At 41.2% G+C, this 24,981-nt stretch overlaps 2 protein-coding genes across 6 annotated transcripts in view; one reads left to right on the forward strand and one right to left on the reverse strand.

Annotated features, from left to right (window-relative positions):
• The window catches only part of nudt6 (nudix (nucleoside diphosphate linked moiety X)-type motif 6), a 45,701-nt gene extending 30,929 nt beyond the window's left edge, over positions 1 to 14,772 (forward strand). For 4 of the 5 annotated variants that reach the window (XM_070444786.1, XM_023992648.2, XM_023992649.2 and 1 more), the window contains exons 3-5: positions 9,909 to 9,964; positions 12,446 to 12,500; positions 13,007 to 14,772. In XM_070444786.1, the coding sequence (XP_070300887.1) occupies positions 9,909 to 9,964; positions 12,446 to 12,500; positions 13,007 to 13,395 (500 nt within the window). In that variant the 3' untranslated portion in view covers positions 13,396 to 14,772. The remainder of the gene's footprint in view (positions 1 to 9,908; positions 9,965 to 12,445; positions 12,501 to 13,006) is intronic. The other variant, XM_070444785.1, reaches the window with a different exon arrangement.
• Positions 11,969 to 23,212, reverse strand: fgf2 (fibroblast growth factor 2). Its single transcript, XM_023992651.2, has 3 exons — positions 22,528 to 23,212; positions 19,567 to 19,670; positions 11,969 to 14,701 (listed from the first exon to the last, which is right to left on the reverse strand). The coding sequence occupies exons 1-3, from the start codon at positions 22,703 to 22,705 to the stop codon at positions 14,516 to 14,518; spliced, it is 468 nt and encodes a 155-aa protein (XP_023848419.1). The 5' UTR covers positions 22,706 to 23,212; the 3' UTR covers positions 11,969 to 14,515.
• Between the last annotated feature and the right edge of the window lie 1,769 nt (positions 23,213 to 24,981).

Consider the following 24,981-nt stretch of genomic DNA (forward strand, 5'->3'; position numbering starts at 1 on the left):
AACAACTTTAGTACTTTCAAGTATTTTTACTTAAGTACTTTGATGGTTCCTTCGTTACCTCACTTAAACAGCAATTGAACCGTGAGAAGATCCGCCTATTGTGTGTTAGTGTTCTCATGATACCAGAATTTGGACTTTAACACCGAATACAGGTTTACTATAACAATACGCGATTCCATCACGATACTCTATACTAAAACGATACCACGGCGAAAGAAAGGCATATTAGCCAAAGTCACAATGGCACTTGATGCAGTGCTACTGCTCTTTTCAATCGTTGGGAATCTTTTGAGTTTAATATCCTTGCATTTTAAYTGTTTTACCTCAAAAATGTTCTGAGACAGCCATGTATGCATTAGTGAATCAATTATACAGTCATACAATCAATTTGACTTTGGTAAAAACAATCTAACTACATAACAAAATAATGGTAATTTACTTGAATGGTAAATCTCTTTTATAAACTGGGTAAATCAAGATGTAGCCTAGGCCTATCCACAATACAGGTCCTGTCTCTTATACACATCTAGATGTGTATAAGAGACAGCCTATTGTGTGTTAGTGTTCTCATGATACCAGAATTTGGACTTTAATACCGAATACAGGTTTACTATAACAATACGCGATTCCATCACGATACTCTATACTAAAACGATACCACGGCGAAAGAAAGGCATATTAGCCAAAGTCACAATGGCACTTGATGCAGTGCTACTGCTCTTTTCAATCGTTGGGAATCTTTTGAGTTTAATATCCTTGCATTTTAATTGTTTTACCTCAAAAATGTTCTGAGASAGCCATGTATGCATTAGTGAATCAATTATACAGTCATACAATCAATTTGACTTTGGTAAAAACAATCTAACTACATAACAAAATAATGGTAATTTACTTGAATGGTAAATCTMTTTTATAAACTGGGTAAATCAAGATGTAGCCTWKGCCTATCCACAATACAGGTCAATGCATATTCAATAGGAGTGTGTGCATGCATTGAGTTATTGAGACTAATTTCATGGGGCTACATGAAATCATATACCTTTCTACTGGCAATTTGGCCCACTCTTCAGCACCAAACTGCTCTAAATTTTCAATGTTTGAGGGGTGCTCCCCACCATCTGCTGTGGGGCAGCAGGTAGCCTAGTGGTTAGAGCGTTGGACCAGTAACCGAAAGGTTGCTGGATCGAATCCCAGAGCTGACAAGTTAAAAAATCTTGTCGTTCTGCCCCTGAACAAGGCAGTTCCCCGGTAGGCTGTCATTCTAAATAAGAATTTGTTCTTAACTGACTTGCCTAGTTAAATAAAGGTTCAATTAAAAAAATTCAGCTCTCGCCATATGGATGTGATTCAGATCGGGACTCTTCTCTGGCCACTCCAGAACAGTCTTGTTCTTGAAAAAAGCACCCAGGAATGTTATGTAGGTTTTCTGTCTTTGTCCTGCTGGAAAACCAAGACTGTTTTTGGACACTGGGTTGAACCGAGACATGCTCTTCAACCGATCGCTGCCTGCACCTGCACGCCCGTCCAGCATCACTACTCTGGACTCTGACTTAGAATACGTGGACAACTACAAATACCTAGGTGTCTGTTAGACTGTAAACTCTTCTTCAGACTCACATAAAACATCTCCAATCCAAAGTTAAATCTAGAATTGGCTTCCTATTCGCAACAAAGCATCCTTCACTCATGCTGCCAAACATACGCTCGTAAAACTGACCATTTACCGATCCTCGACTTTGGCGATGTCATTTACAAAATAGCTCCAACACCCTACTCAACAAATTGGATGCAGGTCTATCACAGTGCCATCCGGTTTTGTCACCAAAGCCCCATATACTACCCACCACTGCGACCTGTACGCTCTCGTTGGCTGGCCCTCGCGTCATACTCGTCGCCAAACCCACTGGCTCCAGGTCATCTACAAGACCCTGCTAGGTAAAGTCCCGCCTTATCTCTGCTCGCTGGTCACCTTAGCTGCACCCACCCGTAGCACGCGTTCCAGCAGGTATATCTCACTTGTCACCCCCTAAGCCAATTTCTCTTTTGGCCGCCTTTCCTTCCAGTTCTCTGCTGCCAATGACTGGAACGAACTACAAAAATCTCTGAAACTGGAAACACTTATCTCCTCACTAGCTTTAAGCACCAGCTGTCAGAGCAGCTCACAGATCACTGCACCTGTACATAGCCCAAACAACTACCTCTTCCCCTAATGTATTATTTTGCTACTTTGCACCCCAGTATTTCTACTGTTGCACACTCATCATCTACTGTCAAATCTACCATTCCAGTGTTTTAATTGCTATATTGTATTTACTTCGCGACACCATGGCCTATTTATTGCCTTTACCTCCCTTATCTCACCTCATTTGCTCACATTGTATAAGACTTATTTTTTACTGTATTATTGACTGTATGTTTGTTTTACTCCATGTGTAACTCTGTGTTGTTATGTGTCGAACTGCTTTGCTTTATCTGGCCAGGTCGCAGTTGTAAATGAGAACTTGTTCTCAACTTGCCTACCTGGTTAAATAAAGGTGAAATAAAAAATATAAAAATTAATACAGAGAAGAAAGTCGGCCCGAGAATTGAACCCTGTGGCACCCCCATAGAGACTGCCAGAGGTCCGAACAACAGGCCCTCCGATTTGACACACTGGACTCTATCAGAGAAGTAGTTGGGAACCAGGCGAGGCAGTCATTTGAGAAACCCAAGGCCGGAGTCTGCCGATAAGAATGTGGTGATTGACAGAGTCGAAAGCCTTGGCCAGGTCGATGAATACCGCTGCACAGTATTGTCTCTTATCGATGGCGGTTATGATATCGTTTAGGACCTTGAGCATGGCTGAGGTGCACCCATAACCAGCTCTGATACCAGATTGCATAGCGGAGAAGGTACTCTGGGATTCTAAATGGTCGGTAATCTGTTTGTTAACTTGGCTTTCGAAGACCTTAGAAAGGCAGGGTAGGATAGATATAGGTCTGTAGCAGTTTGGGTCTAGAGTGTCCCCCCCATGACCGCGGCAACCTTCCAATCTATGGGAATCTCAGACGATACGAAAGAGAGGTTGAACAGGTAATAAGGGTTGCAACAATTTCGGCAGATCATTTTAGAAAGAGAGGGTTCAGATTGTCTAGCCCGGCTGATTTGTAGGGGTCCAGATTTTGCAGCTCTTTCAGATCATCAGCTATCTGGATTTTGGTGAAGGAGAAATGGGGAGGYTTGGGCGAGTTGCTGTGGGGGGTGCAGGGCTGTTGACCGGGGTAGGGRTAGCCAGGTGGAAAGCATGGGCAGCCGTAGAAAAATGCTAATTGAAATTCTCAATTATAGTGGATTTATCGGTGGTGACATTGTTTCCTAGGCTCAGTGCAGTGGGCAGCTGGGAGAAGGTGCTCTTATTCTCCATGGACTTTACAGTGTCCCAGAACTTTTTTGAGTTTGTGCTACAGGATGCAAATTTCTGTTTGAAAAAGCTAGCCTTAGCTTTCCTAACTGCCTGTGTATATGTGCAAGGCATCATGATATCAGCAGATTATCAGGTGTTTTGGAGTCCAATGTTCAACCCAGTGTCCAAAAACTGTTTCCATTGAAGGCTGTGGGTCATCCAGCAGGACAACGACCTCAAACCCACATCAAAAACCACCCAGGAAAGATTCAAGAAGAAATACTGGACTGTTCTGGAGTGACCAGCCAAGATTACAGATCTGAATCACATCCATAACCTATGGAGAGAGCTGAGAACAGCAGTTGGAGGGCACCCGACAAACATTGAAGAATTAAAGCAGTTTGCTGATGAAAAGTGGGCCAAACTTCCAGTAGAAAGGTGCAGTAAGCTCATTGATGGCTACAAGAAGCATTTGTCTGCAGCTATCTTGGCCAAAGGCTGTGTAACCAAGTGCTTGCTCTGGGGTAACTATAATTTTGTCCGTGCCATTTGTCTTTATTTTATCAATTACAATTGTGAACTTAAGTTTACCAAAATAAAATTGGTTCTTCGGTGTTAAAAATCCAATAACACAGCAGTGACCAAAAGGTTTTTTCTTTTCTTTTTCTTTTTTTTGAGAAGAAATGGGGAATTATTCAATAAAGGTACAAGGRTGCCCATATAATTGGTCGGAACTGTATGTCAGACCACTTGTTCATCGTAGGCGTAGCACACACACCCCGCATGTGCAGTGACTCCACACCAACCTACCCTACGGAAGAACAGTCTCACCCATAGAGTAAATCAGTATCCAAGCTGTCAACTGCAGCAGCCAATAATTTTACATGACCCACAATTCCCCTCTGTTGATTACTTGGTTTGCTGCCTCATTCCCGAGCTTACGAACGGACCCAGTCTGCATTTGGAGGAAACTTTTCCCCTCCACAGGCTAACCTAATGATGACTTTTCAGTCTGGTACCCGGGAAATCTCTTGTGATGTGGTTGGCTGGGGATGACATCAATTTCCACACGGAAGGCCAAGTTGAGGATTAGACAACCCATCCCTCGCCACACATCTGGGAAATTCATTCAAGGACTAGATGGTGTCCTGGTGAGACGCCAGACGGAAAAATAAGGGCCCATTTCCTTCCCCCCGGAGCTGTCAACAGAAGCAAATAGTTGGCCGTCTTAGTCACAACCTGTTGGAAAAAAAGTTATTTAGTTGTCAAAAAAAGACTGCTCCCACTAGGCCGAATGGGATGGCAAACATTCCACAACTATTGCTGAGTCACCCTTTCTGTTTCACTATAGACTGTACTTGTTAATTCCTTGTAAAAGGCACTGTGAAGTTCGTAGGAGCACATCAAATTTGGTGTCAAATTGATAGCTATATTTTTGAGAAAGTGAGGCATACATACAAGCAAASGCTTTGATTGCTGGTCAAAGAGATGGAAAGGGGGTCTTAGACAACATCTAGCAGCAACAGTCTTAAAAGTTATTAGAAATACATCAAGGTAAAGACCCCTGCCAACTAATATCAACATTTTATATTTWGTTTTTTGCTGAAATTATTTGCCTTCTGTACATTTGAAGAATTATTGCCTAGTGTCATTCTCTTACCAAAAACCCACATACAGTGCCTTGCAAAAGCATTCAGACCCCTTGGATTTCATAAAATGTTGTTACAAAGTGGGATTAAAATGGATTTAATTGTCATTTCGGTCAACAATCTAAACAAAATACTCCTAATGTCAAAGTGGAATACATTTTAGGATATTMATTTTTTATTTATCTTTAAAAAATACATAACTAAAATATAGTCGTTGCATAAGTATTCAGACCCTTTGTTTAGGCAAGCCTAAATTGGTTCAGGAATAGAATGTGGCTTAACAAATCACATAAGTTACATGGACGCACTATGTGTGAAATAATAGGGGTAGGCATGATTTTGGAATGACACCCTTCTTCTGTCCCTTTCCATCTGTAAGGTCCTTCAGTCAAGTATTGAAAATCAAGCACAGATTCAAAGACCAGGGAACTTTGAAGGTTAACATGGTAGATGGGTAACAATAACAAATCAGACATTGAACAGATGTTCAATGTCTGATTTGTTATTGTTACCCATCTACCATGTTAACCTTCAAAGTTCCCTGGTCTTTGAATCTGTGCTTGATTTTCAATACTTGACTGAAGGACCTTACAGATGGAAAGGGACAGAAGAAGGGTGTCATTCCAAAWTCATGCCTACCCCTATTAAGCATGTCCAAGTTAATAATTATGCTGTGGATAATGTATTAAACCACCCAGACACATCAAATATACAGTTGTCCTTCTGAACTGAGCTGCAGGACAGGAATGAAAGTCCCCAGGGATACGGCGCAGGCCTATGCGCAAGTGTTCAAAAATGCAATTTGCAGGAAACACCGTTCTAAAATGCACACTGCACATGCGAGCAGATTCATGGACAGAGATGGAAATATCGGTTAGAAATGTAGAAAGGGGGAGATCTAAAGATGCAACAACTATCACGGGTTGCTAATATGACTGGGATAATGCCTTTGGCTGCTAGACAATTCATTAAAGTTTAAAACCAATAGAACAGGAGAGTGCATATGAGGAAGTCTTTATAAAATAATTGGCATCAGAGTTACCAAAAAATCTGTGACAAAATGACTGCAACTGAATTGGCTACAATGGGAAATCATAGTAGTCACAAATCACAGGTTGGTCCACTGTTGTTACTGTCTTCCCTTCCACTGGCATACTGTTATGCTCAGCTCATAACGGTTTTCTTTCTGTCGTCTAGTGGTCAAAGCARGAGTGTGAAAACAGTCTGGAAACCCCTACCCCGCTCTCTCCAGTTTATGTCACCTCTCCCGGCTCTTACTGACACCTACCCATGAGTCCCCTCTTTCCATTTACTGTAACCAGTCCCCTCACAGACCATTGCAATTTGGTCAGTCCAAATCTGAACCAATCTTAGACGTCTATTTCATAAGTTTGGACAGCACAGTACAATACAGAAAAGTAAAATATAGGTCAGTACAGTATAACTTACTGTAGTGTACTGTATTGAACTCTACTCTACTTTGAACTCTACTCYACTACAGCTGCACCATCGAGAGCATCCTAACTGGTTGCATCACTGCCTGGTGTGGCAACTGCTCGGCCTCCGACCGTAAGGCACTACAGAGGGTAGTGCGAATGGCCCAGTACATCACTGGGGCCAAGCTTCCTGCCCTCCAGGACCTCTATATTTGCCTTGCCCGCCCCTCTTTTACACTGCTGCTACTCTCTGTTGTTATCATCTATGCATAGTCACTTGTAAAACTCTATCTACATGTACATATTACCTCAACTAACCGGTGCCCCCACACATTGACTCTGTACCAGTACCCCCTTGTATATAGTCTAGCTATTGTTATTTTACTGCTGCTCTTTAATTACTTGTTACTTTTATTTCTTATTCTTATCTGTATTTTTTTAAACTGCATTGTTGGTTAGGGGCTCGTAAGTAAGCATTTCACTGTAAGGTCTGTAAGGTCTACCTGTTGTATTCGGCGCATGTGACTAATACAATTTGATGTAATTTGATGTCCAAACTTGTGAAACATGGAAGTCTATGAATGGCACAGATTTGGTCTTGTTTGGGGGTGGAGCTCATTAAAATAATAACCGGTGTGTAGAATAATACATTTTTCTACCTGTACCTAAACTCAGCAAAAAAAGAAACGTCCCTTTTTCAGGACCCTGTCTTTCAAAGATAATTGGTAAAAATCCAAACAACTTCACAGATCTTCATTGTAAAGGGTTTAAACACTGTTTCCCATGCTTGTTCAATGAACCATAAACAATTAATGAACATGCACCTGTGGAACGGTCGTTAAGACACTAACAGCTTACAGACGGTAGGCAATTAAGGTCACAGTTATGAAAACTTAGGACAATAAAGAGGCCTTTCTACTGACTCTGAAAAACACCAAAAGCAAGATGCCCAGGGCCCCTGCTCATCTGCGTGAATGTGCCTTAGGCATGCTGCAAGGAGGCATGAGGACTGCAGATGTGGCCAGGGCAATAAATTGCCATGTCCGTACTGTGAGACGCCTAAGACAGCGCTATAGGGAGACAGGACGGACAGCTGATTGTCCTCGCAGTGGCAGACCACAATGTAACAACACCTGCACAGGATCGGTACATCCGAACATCACACCTGCGGGACAGGTACAGGATGGCAACAACTGCCCAAGTTACACCAGGAACGCACAATCCCTCCATCAGTGCTCAGACTGTCAGCAATAGGCTGAGAGAGGCTGGACTGAGGCCTTGTAGGCCTGTTGTAAGGCAGGTCCTCACCAGACTTCACCGGCAACAACATCGCCTATGGGCACAAACCCACCGTCGCTGGACCAGACAGGACTGGCAAAAAGTGCTCTTCACTGATGAGTCGCGGTTTTGTCTCACCAGGGACGATGGTCGGATTTGAGTTTATCGTCGATGGAATGAGCGTTACACCGAGGCCTGTACTCTGGAGCGGGATCGATTTGGAGGTGGAGGATCCGTCATGGTCTGGGGTGGTGTGTCACAGCATCATCGGACTGAGCTTGTTGTCATTGCAGGCAATCTCAACGCTGTGTGTTACAGGGAAGWSATCCTCCTCCCTCATGTGGTACCCTTCCTGCAGGTTCATCCTGACATGACCCTCCTGCATGACAATGCCACCAGCCATACTCCTTGTTCTGTGCATGATTTCATGCAAGACAGGAATGTCAGTGTCCTGCCATGGCCAGCGAAGAGCCCAGATATCAATCCCATTGAGCACGTCTGGGACCTGTTGGAACGGAGGGTGAGGGCTAGGGGCATTCCCCCCAGAAATGTCCGGGAACTTGCAGGTGCCTTGGTGGAAGAGTGGGGTAACATCTCACAGCAAGAACTGGCAAATCTGGTGCAGTCCATGGGGAGGAGATGCACTGCAGTACTTAATGCAGCTGGTGGCCACAGCAGATACTGACTGTTACTTTTGATTTTGACCTCCCCTTTGTTCAGGGACACATTACATTTTTACATTTTTTTTTGTTGCATTTTAGTCATTTAGCAGACGCTCTTATCCAGAGCGACTTACAGTAGAGTGCATACATTTTATTACATTTTTTACATACTGAGACAAGGATATCCCTACCGGCCAAGAGCAGACGTTCTTATCCAGAGCGACTTACAGTAGAGTGCATACATTTTATAACATTATTTTATTTTTATTTTATTTATATATATATATATTTTTTTTTACATACTGAGACAAGGATATCCCTACCGGCCAAACCCTCCCTAACCCGGACGACGCTATGCCAATTGTGCGTCTCCCGGTTGCGGCCGGCTGCGACAGAGCCTGGGCGCGAACCCAGCCCAGCCTGGGCGCGAACCCAGAGACTCTGGTGGCGCAGCTAGCACTGCGATGCAGTGCCCTAGACCACTGCGCCACCCGGGCGCTTATTCCATTTCTGTTAGTCACATGTCTGTGGAACATGTTAAGTTTATGTTTCTGTTGTTGAATCTTGTTACGTTCATACAAATATTTACACATGTTAAGTTTGCTGAAAATGAACGCAGTTGAAAGTGAGAGGACGTTTGTTTTTTTGCTGAGATTATTTAGGATAAATCACCATGAAGATAATKACATTTATAATTATGCATTTCTGTATAGTACAGATCAGAGACCCATGATGTCATTCTGTTACTGGGTGTTAATTCACTTCACTTACTGTAATTCATTAACCACAATTTAAAAAAAATCTAACTCAAGGTTTCATGTCATAGCTGATACCCCATTCTTTCTGCAGACATCTTTGAATCTTAATTCAGAGTAGATGTTTGGAAAACTTGGTCACACAAACTGTATCTCACCTTTTATTTAATCAGGAAAATCCATTTTACAATTGAGACCTTTTAGTCTGTAATCACAAGCCAAGGTGGTTTATGATGGTCCAGAATTATCGGTGTACTACCTCACTATAGGGGAATGGATTGTCCTCCTTGCCAAATTAGAGCGAGAGTTGGTACAGCATAACACATTCACAGCAAGAGCAATCATTTCATGATTATTGCAGGTTTCTTGTTGTCTAAATTTCTAAAAATGTAGCCTCAGAGAATACAGTCAACATTTCTCTCAAGTCTCCGATTGTTTTTTGAGTTGTGGTGGTGGCCCCTCTCTCTGGCAGCATAGCTAAAGTCCAGCCTCAGGCCACTCACTGCTCACTCCACATGGGTCAGTTTAATGAAACCTTTCATGTTCTCTCAAACCCAATAATTACCGCTCAACTCAATGCCAACTGGTTTCTAKTCAGTTTTCTGGAAGCTGTCTTCAAAGTTCTTTGGCTTACACACCAGCAATGATTGAATAATTTGCTTAATAACACTTTCATTATCATGCTGTTATGTTGGTATTTACTGTAGTGTACCTGGCTAGTAACTTATTTAATTTTGTCTATAAAGGTGCAGTCGTTGATGAGTCAAATGGAAAGGTTCTCGTTGTTCAAGACAAAAACAAGGTATTGTACTGCTTCTCTGTATTTTATCATAAAGGGGGACTGAACTTCCTGATTGGCCTCGTTTTTACTTCGCTTTCTCATGATGAAATGCAGCGGCCATGACTGAAGCCAAACGAGTTGTCTTGGGTGTGTGGTTTAATGTGGGTGTCTCTTGTGTGTATGTTCACATGTGGCAAGCGTTTGTACATTCTCTCAGCCAAAACAGTACACAGTTAGTCACTCACCCTTCTAGATAACTTGAAACAGTCTAACCAGGACTTTTGTTGGTTTGACTTTGGATAGCCTATCTACGGGACTAGTTAGGGACCATCAATAAATTACACTTTGTAAATGGGACAATATTTTCATGTTGCACACCTTTTAGTTGTCTCATTAAGTGCTTTTAATATTTGTATGTGAATTTCTACAATTTATAGTGTGTTTGAGGTTTTTAAATCATTGAAATTTAGAGCTATTGACATTTAAAAATATTTTCCCATGTACATTGTGTAATTTACTTGATGGTCCCTAACTAGCCCCCATAGGGATATTGAATGTCAAACCAAATTGACCGTGGGCATTATAATTGGGTCGTGTGCAGCTGCGCTCCGAATTGATTATTACTTTGGGCAGGATGAAATAAACCCAACCCAAGGAAAATTGTTACGGTATCCCATTTTTTTCCTAATTATCTCGCAAAGACTGACGAGACTGACTTTATGACCAAAAATATCCTATTTACACTTTGTTGTAAATTTGGACTCTAGATAATCCGTTTTCTACCAGATAAATTATTTATTGCCTTCAGTTGCTTTTAAAATGTCCATATAAGGCAACAGAAAAAGTTTTAGTTTTTTAGTTCACCATTGCAGAAGAAAAATCGACTTGCATTCTAGTGATCTAAATGGTGTCTATCTAGGGAAGCAAAGCTAAACCATTGTAATATATATTATGGAAAAATACAACTTTTCAGTCACAGTCCAACCTCTGGACCTCAATGTGCTTCATCTAACTCTCATAATCCCCAATCGACACAGAGGGGTGAATGGCAGTAGTTGTTTCCTTCCTTCCCACTGCTATGAATTGGTCTCGTTATGTCTTTATTTAGGCGGTTTTCCTGGCGTCTGCTGCCCCTCTGTCTGTCCCTCTCCATGGGGATAGTTATTCTCCTCTCAGACTTTACCTTGACTTCTGCTGCGGCACCATCTCACTTAGCATAGCTACTCACAACATTACGCAACCTCAAGCAAACATTCTTAACCCATGCCGAGTACGCCACACAACATTTCATACATTACAATAAAGTGTGGACGCAAAGAATTCCCCTGTATTTCTAAAGCAATTTGCAGTGTGGAAGTATCAAAACCTCACTCAATGGCAACTCTTTGGTTGAATATTTATCTGTGTTCCCAATCACTACAATAGATATCAAGAGTGGTGCTTGCGTGTTAGTTATTTTAGGAAACAGCAGCGAGCAGTTAGTGTTTGGGAAGTGAGAGGAGTGTTTTTTTAATCTCCTCTCTCCTCCTCGTCATTTACTGGAAGAGGGCCTCATGCACTCTGTCTGGCCTTTGGCCATCAGCAAAGTTTGGCAGGCTAAGCCCATCCAGAGCCGCTCTGGGGTTGTGTTTCCTGAAAGTGAACCCCTCTGTTTCATTATCACTGACTCCTGCACCAAGACAGCAAATGAAAGGGATGCTGGGTAATTGCATTGTAGCTAGGTGACTTGTGGCTGAAACGAGATACAATTTGCCGTGTTGAAATCTGATGAAGTAATGTGTAATGGGTTGATGTATGTTTTTAGAACAATAGGAGTCATTGGCTGTTTACGATTAAGAATTACGAGTGCAAGTTAGTCATGGTTCTTATTTGCTAATCGGTCCATTTGTTGTTATTCTTTTTTTACTTATCTGCTCATAGCCACGCTCTCCAGATGAATTCAATGCCTAGACTGTATCAGATTACCCATATATAGAATCACAGCCACATTGCCAGAGCACAATAAGGGAAACCACACAAAACATCGTGTATATTGTTAAATGATAAGTTTATTCTTACATTTTCCTACATTGTTGTAAAACAAGTAGCTCCAAAAATAAAACAATTGTTTTTCAATAGCAAAAGTATATTTTGAATTAAAAATTAATCAAAAACTACAATAAATGTATTCAATAACTACATAATTTAACCAGCAGCGATCTGTCTTTAAATATATTTAAAGAGTGGTGAAAACACCAAACTTAATTGCTTCGATTTTTTTCAAGAATAGCATACAATCACATCAAAATGAATATTAAACTCATAGGGAAGATCTGAGTGYCTAACTTATAACATCAATGCACACATTTTACGAAAGTGTGGATTTAAGTTTGGATTTGGCCCTATGCACATACAGTTGTAAAATACTTATTAATGCTGAAGGACACTTTCACAAATAAAATACTTGAATGCAGCCCAAATTTGAGTCCTAATACAAAATGTATTGTTGTGACTTTATTTCAGACAGTAAATGCATGGAAGTTCCCTGGAGGGCTCTCGGATCCAGGAGAAAACGTTGGTGAGTGGTGCAACCACAACTTCATAATCCTGTATAGTAACTGACTGTACACAATACATTAAGGTATACCATACACAGAGAAACAGCCATCTCAGACCTTCATGTGAGCTACACTCAAGTATAACAGTATCTAAACAATTTTACTTAAAACAACGACTTCAAATAAAACTTTTACTAGTTACAAGTTCAACTTGTTTAACTTKTTGAAGCAGCTTTGATACATAGACCCACCCTCTAAGCAGCGTATGTGACTAAAATACATAAAATAGATTTCCCTTTATTTTTAACCATTTCATTTTCGTGACTTAATGTTCCATTTTGTACTCGCATGCGTATCGTACAAAAAATGTTGATAATGAAAGGTCAGTTATTCTGTGAGCATTATCATACAGTCAGATAGATATACAGTACTGGAGTTTTCTTGACAAAGACTTTTTAAAGAACAGTACAAACATAAAATCCATGTATCCTCATCTTTTTTTCCCCTTTCCTTCATTCTCTTCAAGGCACCACTGCGGTCCGAGAGGTCTTTGAGGAGACTGGAGTCCGCTCTGAGTTCAAGTCCCTTCTGAGCATCCGGCAGCAGCACAACCACCCGGGTGCTTTTGGTATGTCCGACATGTACATCATCTGCCGCCTCAGCCCTCTCACTCATGACATCAACTTCTGCACCCAGGAGTGCCTGCGCTGCGAGTGGCTGGAGCTAACCGAGCTGGCCAAGACACACGCCACAACACCCATCACTAGCCGCCTAGCCAGCCTCCTGCTTCACGGCCTAAACCAGGGCTTTGACAAGATTGATCTGGCTATGGAGGAGCTGCCAGCTGTCTACTCAGGGAGGTTCTACCAGCTGTACCACAGGGAGCTGCCGCAGGTGCTAAAACACAAGGCCTGAGGACAGGGTCCGGCCTTACTTAGCACAACGATGCTAATTGCACTAGCACGTCAGTGCTTGTCATATTAGTGTGTGGATGGTGTTCTACCATAATACTAGGAAGTGTATATTTATGGCAGACTGGAATATGTTTTTATAAACTGTTACTAGGGAAGGAGGGTGTAGCAAATGGTACCGATGATGACCACTGTAAAGGACATTTTGCACAAATCACAAGATGTTCCTCGTCTGTAAAAAATCAAATAAAAATACACAATTTGAAGAAATTGGCAACTCTGTTTGGGAAGAACCTCAGGGCCACTAAGTTCTAAAATCAAACAACTCATTTATATTTTAAGATAGAGAGGTAAAATATGTACTAGGTCTACTGTTTGTCTTGCAATGAGTTTAGTGTAATGGTGTGCTCGATTTAGCTTTGCCAACCCAATGTTCTATTTGAAGGTTTTATCAAGTAAAGTTCTGGGCATAAAAGCTGACCTTTACTGCCGTGCAGTAAAACTTTCCTTTTTAAAGACCAGAACTACCAAGTGGCATTTCACTTTTGTCTAAAATGATGTATTTCAAAATTGTTAAATGAAGAACAATAAGCAAATTATCAAAGTACAATACAATATTTGAAGCAGCCTTAGTTAAACTCACATTTATATAGCTGAATGGCGAAGGTGCATAAAGATGGAGGAATTCAGATATGACATTGTTTGAGCACTATCCAGAGTTTTTAAACTACGGTGCGTGACATGGTTCAATGCACCAATAAATCAGCACAATCTACTTTTTAGTTTTTTCAAATTGCTGCCTTCTTGGAGCTAGAATTGGTATCATGTATACTGTACTAATGCCGATGTAAAAAAAATAGTAAATGGAGAGCACTGTACAATACGGCGAATTTAGCATATTAGGTGTTTGTAAGTACACGGAGGGCCAGCAAAAAATAATGTAAAAATATGTAATATGTAAATGTAATACATGGGGGCCACCAACTTTATGCACCTTCACCATTGATTGAAATGCCTGCCGTTGAAGAACCCAACTACAGGGATGATGTCACTGAGGATGAGTGAGCTCTGTCTTTTTCATATCTCGCTGAGTTTTAAGATGAGTAAGACAAGGTGAGCTCAGCTCAGCGTCTGGCTGACATGGGGAGAAAGAGAATGGCTTTTTGGCCCGGTCCAGTTTTGGATCCTGACTTGTACTGGCCAGTCCTTTTCAACGCCACATACATGTCAGGGTACTTCCGAGAGCGGTAGGTGTTGTAGTTGTTACTCTCCAACCTCTCCATGAAGTAGCATTCATCTGTTGTCCGTCTCTGAAGAGAGAGAGAGAACGAAGGAAAAACATGAATTTAATATCTAGAGGTTCATTTAATACACTTGTTGGTCCAGTTGTGTTATTCTTGGATACGCTTGATCCAGTTTCATATTGTATACTGAAGCAATGATGAATGTCAATGAAACACTGTTTGTGTTTGTCTTATGCAATGAAACACAATGGGCCGGTTTCCCAGACCCAGATTAATAAATCTACTCCTGGATTAAAAACCATGTTCAATAGGAAATGTTCACCAGTGCCAAGCTTTGGGCAATGATGTTTATTCATAATATTAAACAATAACTCATGTCATGTACATAACTTAGCCTAGGTCCTAGCTACCAGGTGGGAACGTGGAAATACTAACAGTTGTAATGTTAACAAAATGTTTAATCAAAGCTCTGTCTCGGTCCTTATGACATTTAATGAAAATAAGCCATTTAATGTTGACAGCATTTAATATAGTTCCTTTTTACATGCTCTGTGGAGAAAGAGAAAAAGCTTGTAATGTTGACATTTTATTGATGTTGATTCACTCTGTAAAACACCTCAGACCTCAATACCCCCCATTGTTTCAGTGGAGACTCCAGAGCAGTCAACTGCTGTTTAATGTCACACACTAATGAAGATATTCTTCAGTAGTTCAACAGAAATTCTGCCAAGCCAAAGAGGTGTGAATTTCTTTTTGAAGTAACTTAATTTCAAGTGGACAAATCCGTATTCCGTGTTCAATAATAGATTTCCTGTATGTAGGTTTTTTCATTACATGAGTATGAATGGGAAAACTCACACTGTTTCCACAATGTGGAAGACCTGATGACATCAATCACATCGGTCTCAAATCTATGTTGCCAGCTGAATTCTCTGCCCATGTCCTATCCAACAAGAGGGGGCCTGTTTTCCATTCAACCATGGCTACCTATAAAGGAGAACTGTTATGGCCTTAACTAACCCGACATGGAAGCATTTCCTGGGACTTACAACAGGCATGGGAGAACCCAATAGGAAGTTCAATTCAGAGGTTAGGGAAACAGTAACTGTATTAATTTATATTTAACTCAAATCAATCCCCATGACCTAATATTTTCTAAATATATTGTATGAATATAGTCTATCCAAACATTGACATATGACAGTGATATCATGGAAACTTTGCTCGGGAATAGATATATTATTAGGGGAAAGAGATTTGAGGTGAAAAGAACAATGCTTGTACAGCAGCTTGTGACCCTGTACATAAGACTGGTGAGCGGGACTAAGTAAGGACGAATAATACAATCCCCAAACACATAACAACCTACTTCCAGCAGGCTACAACTAAACTGGATCTTTCCCTCACCCTGCGAGCAGCTTCTGAGTGATTGACCACATCAGTGACGGTGCAGTGCCTGTAATGTGTCTACCAGTGAGTGCCCAGCGGCTAGCCTGGTTACTCATTAGGAAGTGACAGGAAACACTTCCTGGGGTTTAAATACACTGTGGAGGAGCCCTCTGAACCACGAAACCACATAAGTCAGTCATCGCTGCTCACACTTCTACAGTAGTCCAGAAGTACCTCCATTCACTGCTAACACACACTTGGAGAAAAAAAGGGTTCCAAACGTTTTTCTAACAAAAGCATTTTTATCTGAAGAACACTTTTTGGAAAAAGAGGGTTCTTTGTAAGAGTCCCCCCCCCCCCTTTTAAATAGTACCTGAGTATTAGTGTTTACATTTTAACATCAGCAGTTTAGCTAATCTGATAAGTTTAAAACGGTAGGTGTGAGAATGTTTGAAACTGTACCTATATTATTGGAATATTTGTGCATGTACACTACATGACCAAAAGTATGTGGACACCTGCTCGAACATCTCATTCCAAAATAATGGGCAGTAATATGGAGTTGGTCTTTGCTGCTAAAACAGCCTCCACTCTTCTGGGAAGGCTTTCCACTCAATGTTGAAACATTGCTGCTGAGACTTGCTTCCATTCAGCCACAAGAGCATTAGTGATGTCGGGCACTGATGTTGGGAGATTAGGCCTGGCTCACAGTCGGCGTTCCAATTCATCCCAAATGTGTTTGATGGGGTTGAGGTCAGGGCTCTGTGCAGGCAAGTCAAGTTCTTCCACACCGATCCCGACAAACCATTTCTGTATGGACATCGCTTTGTGCACGGGGCATTGTCATGCTGAAACAGGAAAGGGCCTTCCCCAAACTGTTGGGGAAAAGTTGGAAGCACAGAATCGTCTGGAATGTCATTGTGTCAATAATATAGTGTTAAGATTTCTCTTCAATGGAACTAAGGGGCCTAGCCTGAACCATGAAAAACAGACCCAGACCATTATTTCTCCTCCACCAAACTTTACAATTGGGACTATGCGTTCGGGCAGGTAGCGTTCTCCTGGCATTCGCAAAACCCAGATTAGTCTGTCGGACTGCCAGATGGTGAAGCATGATTCATCACTCCAGAGACGTGTTTCCACTGCTCCAGAGTTCAATGGTGGCGAGCTTTACACCACTTTAGCATGGTGATCTTAGGCTTGTGAGCGGCTGCACGGCCATGGAAACTAATTTCCTAAAGCTCCCGACGAACAGTTGTTGTGTTGACGTTGCTTCCAGAGGCAGTTTGGAACTCGGTAGTGTGTTGCAACCGAGGACGCGGTTCGTGGCTGAGCCGTTGTTGCTCCTAGACGTTTCCAATAACAGCACTTACAGTTGACCAAGGCAGAAATTTGACAAACTGACTTGTTGGAAAGGTGGCATCCTATGACAGTGCCACTTTGAAAGTCACTGAGCTCTTCAGTAAGGCCATTCTACTGCCAATGTGTGTCTATGGAGATTACATGGCGGTGTGCTCCATTTTAAACACCTGTCAGCAACAGGTATGGCTAAAATAGCCAAATCGACTAATTTGAAGGGGTGTCCACATACTTTTGTATATACAGTGCATTCGGAAAGTACTCAGACCCCATTCACTTTTTCCACATTTTGTTACATTACAGCCTTATTCTAAAAAGATCCTCAATCTACACACAATACCCCATAATGACAAAGCAAAAAMAWWWWTTTTGTTTTCCAAATTTATTAAAAACAGAAAAACCTTATTTACGTACACTACCAGTCAAAAGTTTAAAAACACCTACTCATTCAAGGGGTTTTCTTTATTTGTACTATTTTCTACTCCAGTCTTGGTCTTAGTAAGCAGAGTTGAGTGTGATAGAGTAAAACACTCAAAACCATGCCCATCATTATCATATTTCCCAGCATGCTCTATTGTAGGTTGATTTTCAGAATTGTTTGTTTCAATTTCTGTGTTTTTGTATTGATTGGTCGATTAATGTTATTCAACACAAAGATAGATAATATTTTCAGGAAAACCCATCCGCCTTAGGTACTAATATACAGGGCAAACTCCACGGACTGTTACCATATTGTGCAATGCCGTGCTCAAGAATATACTGTACCTCGCTGCGGAGTTTCTTTCTCTTTTCAGGATTCACTCGATATGCATCTACTTTTACTTCACTACATTCCTAGAGAAAATATTGTACTTTTTACTCCATACATTTTCCCTGACACCTAAAAGTACTTGTTATATTTTGAATGCTTAGCAAGACAGGAAAATGGTCCAATTCACACACTTATCAACAGAACATCCCTGGTCATCCCTACTGCCACTGATCTGGCGGACTCACTAAACACACTCCAACAAGTGTTGGAGTGTGCCCCTGGCTATCCGTAAATTATTTTTTTKGGGGAAAATGGTGCTGTCTGGTTTGCTTAATATAAGAAACTTGAAATAATGTATTATTTCATACTTAACTATATTTTAGAAATTACATTTACTTTTGATACTTAAGTATATTTTAAACCAAATACTTTTTGACTTTTACTCAAGTAGTATTTTACTAGGTGACTTTTCTATTAAGGTATCTTTACTTTTACTCAAGTATGACAATTGGGTACTTTTTCCACCACTACTGAATTGGCACATTGAGAATAAACCCTGGTATTCTAAAAAGGCAACATTGTTGCCCTGCTTTTTCGACGGAGACAAGTGTGCCAAAAAGACAGAATCTCTAAATTACTCAGCCGTCCCACAGACACAGGGTGTCTAGGACTATAATTCTCGCTTCGGGTGCGAGAGGTCCTGGGTTCAAATTCCGGACTAACCCCTATTTTGTTACGTTCCCCAGTAGGAAAACCAAAAATTGTTGCTCAAACAGAAAGAGAAACTAACAAAGAGTCACTGACAAAAACTAAAACAAAAGACACTCATGGGGGTGTCCACTGAAAGTTGACTAGCAACAACAACTGGGACCTAAAAGACCAATCGTGAGTGCCCACTAAATTTTCCCAAGAACAGGCTAACATTAAAGCCCACGCCAAGCTTAAAGACAGGAAGCAAACCAAAAAGTAGAGCAAAACAAAAACAGGAAAGATCAGGTAAAGGATTGTTTGTCTAGAAATCAAATCAGAAGCGCAAACTAAAGGTGTTAACCCTACACATCTCTCAAGACAACTGGAGCACTGGGCCAGCCACTGTTAAATAGCACCTGGGACGGCATAGGTGAAACACCTTCCCTCTAACAAGATGGACAAGCCAGCACAGGTGTAACACATGCTGACTAGTGAGGTGACACCAATCGGTGCGTCCTACGTGCTAATGTGCTAAAAGTCAAACCTCATAACATAAATGGAAAAACCAAAACCTGTAACAGTATGACAACATAATATTTGCTTAATTAAAACACTTTATCTTAGGCATGATACTGTCCCTGTTATAATAAAGCATGAGTTGTTGACCATGACAATATCAAAGCAAATGGAATGGAGTTTCCTTGTGAACGGTGCTGCTTAAAGGAAGGTGAGGCTCACTCACCGTTCCAAACAGTCTTCCATCTCCATTCATGGCCAGATAACGGTTGGCTGAGACCCCCTTGATCACTACCTCCCCCACTGAGGTCGCTTGGAGTTGAAGCTTGACTGAGGAGGGGAAAATGTTTTAGTGTCACAGTGAACTCCATTGATTCTATACTGAACAAAAATATAAACGCAACATGCAACAATTTCAACGATTTTACTGAGATACAGCTCATATAAGGAAATCAGTCAATTGAAATAAATTCATTAGGCCTTAATCTATGGATTTCACAACTGGGCAGGGGCGCAGCCATGGTAGCCAGGACCTGCCAATCAGAATGAGCTTTTCCCCACAAAAGAGCTTTATTACAGACAGAAATACTCCTCAGTTTCATCAGCTGTCCGGGTGGCTTGTTTCAGACGATCCCGTAGATGAAGAAGCCGGATGTGGAGGTCCTGGGCTGGCGTAGTCACACGTGGTCTGCGGTTATGAGGCCGGTTGGACATACTTCCAAATTCTCTAAAACGACGTTGGAGGCGGCTTATGGTAGAGAAATGAACATTCAATTCACTGGCAACAGCTCTGGTGGACGTTCCTGCAGTCAGCATGCCAATTGAACGCTCCCTCAAATCTTGAAAACGTCTGTGGCATTGTGTTGAGTGGCCTTCATTGTCCCCAGTAGAAGGTGCACCTGTATAATGATCATGCTGTTTAATCAGCTTCTTGATATGCCACACCTGTCAGGTGGATGGATCATCTTGTAAAATGATAAATTCTTACTAACAGGGATATAAATAAGTTTGTGCACAAAATTTAGGAGAAATAAGCTTTTTGTGCATATGGAACATTTCTGCGATCTTTTATTTCAGTTCATGAAACATGGGACCAACACTTTACATGTTGCGTTTACATTTTTGTTCAGTATAGAATAGATGTTATACACTGAGTGTAGAAAACATTAAGAACGCCTGCTCTTTCCATGACAGACTGACCAGGTGATAACTATGATCCATTATTGATGCCACTTGTTCAATCCACTTCAATCAGTGTAGATGAAGGAGATGAGACAGGTTAAAKAAGTATTTTTAAGCCTTGAGACATAGATTGTGTATGTGTGCCATTCAGAGGGTGAATAGGCAAGACAAAATATTTCAGTGCCTTTGAACGGCGATGGTAGTACGTGCCAGGCGCAGCGGTTTGTGCCAAGAACTGGGTTTCCCGTGTGTATTAAGACTACTCCACCTCCCAAAGGACATCCAGCCACCTTGACACAACTGTGGGAAGCGTTGGAGTTAACATAGGCCAGCATCCCTGTGGAACGTTTGAATCCTTGTAGAGTCCATGCCCTGACAAATTGAGGCTGTTCTGGGGCCAAAAGGGGGGGGGGGGTGCAACTCAATATTAGTAAGATGTTCTTAATGTTTGGTACAGTCAGTGTATGTTATTAATGGTGTTGAAAAGAGACGGATATAGCAGACAAATATTATATCAGAGGTCCAAAAATATATTGAGAAAATATTTTTATAAAGCATCAAATAAGCAAGATACTCAAAATATGAAAACGAAATTACGATGTAACAATATTTTTTATATTGCAGTAGTGGTTTATTGTAAGTCAAGTATTTGGTTGAGTAGAAGCACCCAGATTATAATACTTTTTGTAGAGTCAGATAAGCCTACATGTGCTGTGCCAACGGAGCATATTTCAATAACATATTTTTCGCATAGTTCAAAAAACAAAATTAGTTCCTATCAAACAGGTCTCATAAGGCAAAATGGCAAGACAGTACATTGTAAACGTGTGTGTGTATATATATATATATATATATGTATATATATATATCAGAGGCATCTGTATGCACTTAGGGTTTGTGTAATGACTAATGTCATGAAGATCCATTCCTCTCTGAATGAATACATAATTCGTAGTTGTTACGTGCAAGGGAGCATGAAAGTTTACTGAACATCTGTGCAATAGGTCTCGTGATCACATCTCTAAGTGAAACTTTCTCTTTCAGCCATGGTTMATTTCATCATCCCTTGCTTTAAATCATACGGAGAATGCAAATGGGCACGTCAACAGTGTTCTATTTGAATGAATGGTCATAACAGAAAATGAGCTTCTCTTCCAGTTTAGTGTATTTGTTAATACATACACTTATAGAATATATGCCTTATTGATTAAAGATAAATGGTACTGTAAAGCACATGATGCCAATTTTTGGGCAGTAATTGAAATGACTAATGTCTGTCTCTCGTCTCCACTCTTAGTAGTTAATTGCTTGTGATTTTGGACAGCTGTTTGAGTGCACCTGTTCCAAGTCCCATCCCTTATCACCCAAGGATCTACTGAGCAGTGCTTCCTGTGATGAAAACCCCCTCTTCGACATGGGCCCCTTCTCCTCCTACCAATTACTGATGCAATCTGAGATACATACATTGAAGAAAAAAACAACTAGATCGTGAGTGATGAGGTGGTTTAAATGTGTCAAGGGCAAAGCTTACATATTACTTGTTGCATGTTATAAAGCTAATCAATGACACTCCAATATATATTATACTGAAGTGATAAAAACACAAACCTAGATCCTCAATTACTATCAATGGCCTTTACTTATGTGAACTCAAGAGTTGGTCTATGTATTAATACACATTTCACACGAAAACTATGTCATATTTTATTTCTGGACATTTGAATTACAAGTGACGTAATAGCAGTGCCTTTTTAATGTATGGCAGTGTTACACACCCAGGTGACTTGAATGAGATCAAAATATACACTTACCACATTCATGAATGCACTTGCAAAGGCTAATGTACAAGAACTAGACACACGTATTTGATTTGAATGTTGGAGAAGCCATAAACACATGCAGTTAAATTCACTTTAGTCCTCCATGATTTCCCGGTTACTTCCCTGTCGCCCTTATAAAGCATAAAGAAGCTTTGTCTGCCGCGCAATGGACTGGAACCACTTACTGTGGGGGTCGTTCTTCTCTCGGATCCCGTCCACGCTTCCATTAGAGTTTATCCTCAAGAAGTAGCCCCCGTTTTTACAGTACAGCCTCTTGGGCTCCTTAAAGTTTCCTGGAGGGAAGCCGCCACTGCCTCCATCGTCAGGTGTGGCAGGTAGAGTGGTGATTTCTCCTGTGGCCATCTCTTCCCTTTTTCCCTGCTGCTGCTGTGTGTTAGCAGTGCAGCAGCCCTACGGTGGCCTCACGCTAACTGCTGTTCCCTCCCTCCTCCAGCAAGCCTCACAGAGCCTGATTTTAGTTAACCACCAGGGTCAGATAGTTTGTTTGAGAACYCCCCCCCTCTGGTGCAGCATGCCCTCTACTCCCAAGCCGAGAGGAAATGAAGCGCGAACAACACTTGGAAAGGTGCTTGTTATCCTCCACGGCAAGGTCCACCCCTCTCTGGCCTCTTCTCGTTCCTTTAAGAAAGCCTAAGAGTTGATATTCGAAGGTAGTTTGAATGGAGATTTGCGTGTTCCCCCCTCCATAGTCTTCTTCCTCCACTCTRAAATGTTTATAGCAGGGCAGCTGGCTGAAATCTGGAGGCTTCCCCTGTGGGCCTCAGATAACATGCGCCCTCCAAYGCGAGTACAGACACACTGACACTTGCACAAGCCCACTTTGACGTTCTAACTGAACCAGCCAACCCTACACAGCACTAGCAGAGAAAAGACTGGGCTTACTGACAGACCTGCGTCATAAAAGACCCTGGGCTGGTGCAACCTGAGACCAGTAGAGGCTTCAGCTTAAGCAGAATCAGTGATTCTGTGCTATGCTATTGAAGAACAACAACAAAAATGCAGCAGAAAGWGCAACAGTAAATTACAATGGCTTGTCTAATTTAACGAAAGGAAATTGACTATTTGAATGGCCCCTTCAAACAGAAACTCTGCGTTAAGTCGTGAATTGCATAAAAGCTGTTTCTATAAAGTATGCCATTTAGATATTTTGTCTAATCAATTTTAACCTGATTCAAAGCCATGAATGTCTGTTTTCAAAGTAACCACTGGACACAGACTAGAAAGAACARAGCTTCACACATCTAAAACTCAGATTATGGTTGATAATATCACCGTATTTGGATGCATGAATATCAATGAAAAATKTAACCACAGCCAGACAACAATGACTCAGCACAAAATAATACTTCCTGTTCACTTGACTATCCTCACACGGACTGATGATAATTTTAGAATCATACTGAGTTAAAACAGTAGGTCTTGTGTGGGCTTTGTGTGCCATGGACATAATTTTCAGACAGTACTTCAAATACAAATGCTTTCATCTAATTCCAGGTACACTGTCTAACTCTGTTTGCCTTGATGAAGTATTAGGCCTTGGATTCCTCCAGACACTCCTCAAACATAAGTTGGGTTGTGAGCAGACATAAAAATAAAAAAAATGTGTCTAGTTTGACCTTCCAAATGTGTCCCTAGTTTGACCTTCAAAATGTGTCACTAGTTTGACCTTCAAAATGTGTCACTAGTTTGACCTTACCCGTTTCCATCTCAGTTGTCATGTTTTCATTGGTCATCATCACACCCCAACCAATTCACAGAAACACAAACACTGAGTGATGCTACAGTTAAAATAACTTGGATTCCAAAATACAGCCATCACAGTCTGTTAGAATATGACCAATGGAAATAAATGTGGTAAGTTCTAGTTCATAATTAAGTTTATTGTTACATAAAAACAAGACAGCTTCTGGGACCTAGTGAGACATTTTGATATTTCTTTAACCTTTTTAGCAGGGTTTTGGATTAGTCAGACCTGAGAGACATTTACTTTGTCTAGGAAATGTCCTTTTCTGCAAACTCTTCCTATGTTATGACAAACAGGACCAAGCAAGTCATGAAACCATGCCCTGTTGGCTGGGACTTAGGCAGTGTCCAAAGTTGAGACACATAGGAAGCAAATCGAGACTCAGGTAAACACTGACAAAAAAAAATGACATTTTCCTTTGGCCCATCAGTGACACTTCAACAGTACATTATTCATTGGGTTTTAGAAGATGAGCTCATCTGTGAAGTAGCCTGTTACATGTCATTGGTGGCAAGATGTTAAAGGGTCGAGACTGGACTCTCGTGTTTAATCTTCCATGTTGAATACCGCGAGCATCACCTCAATAGCCTATAATGCTCACTTTGTAGTCAGTGATGAGGTTGATAAAATGATGTCACACATTCTATGCTTGTTCTGTAACTTTGGCTCTGGGTGGAATGTATCATATAAAATGTGCATGAGGTGTGATGTGAGACGATCAACATGTAATTCTAGGATGGGGATAATCATGAAAACATTTACTGAGCTCAACACACAAGGAAACCATGAAGTGACAGAGCGCAATGTTCATATCCTTTGTCTCCCCCATGTGGTAAAATTCTGCCAGGCCAGCTAACAAGCTCTAATAACTTAA

The sequence above is a fragment of the Salvelinus sp. IW2-2015 genome, linkage group LG8 (assembly GCF_002910315.2).
Source record: "Salvelinus sp. IW2-2015 linkage group LG8, ASM291031v2, whole genome shotgun sequence".
In the NCBI taxonomy this organism is placed as follows: Eukaryota; Metazoa; Chordata; class Actinopteri; order Salmoniformes; family Salmonidae; genus Salvelinus; species Salvelinus sp. IW2-2015.

Excerpts from the sequence above, each read along its gene's own strand:
- fgf2 (XM_023992651.2), bottom strand. The coding sequence starts at position 22,705 with ATGGCCACAGGAGAAATCACCACTCTACCTGCCACACCTGACGATGGA. Across the intron at positions 19,671-22,527 it reads AGAGAAGAACGACCCCCACA|TCAAGCTTCAACTCCAAGCG; the intron begins GTAAGTGGTTCC and ends TCCCCTCCTCAG. Across the intron at positions 14,702-19,566 it reads ATGGAAGACTGTTTGGAACG|AGACGGACAACAGATGAATG; the intron begins GTGAGTGAGCCT and ends CTCTCTCTTCAG.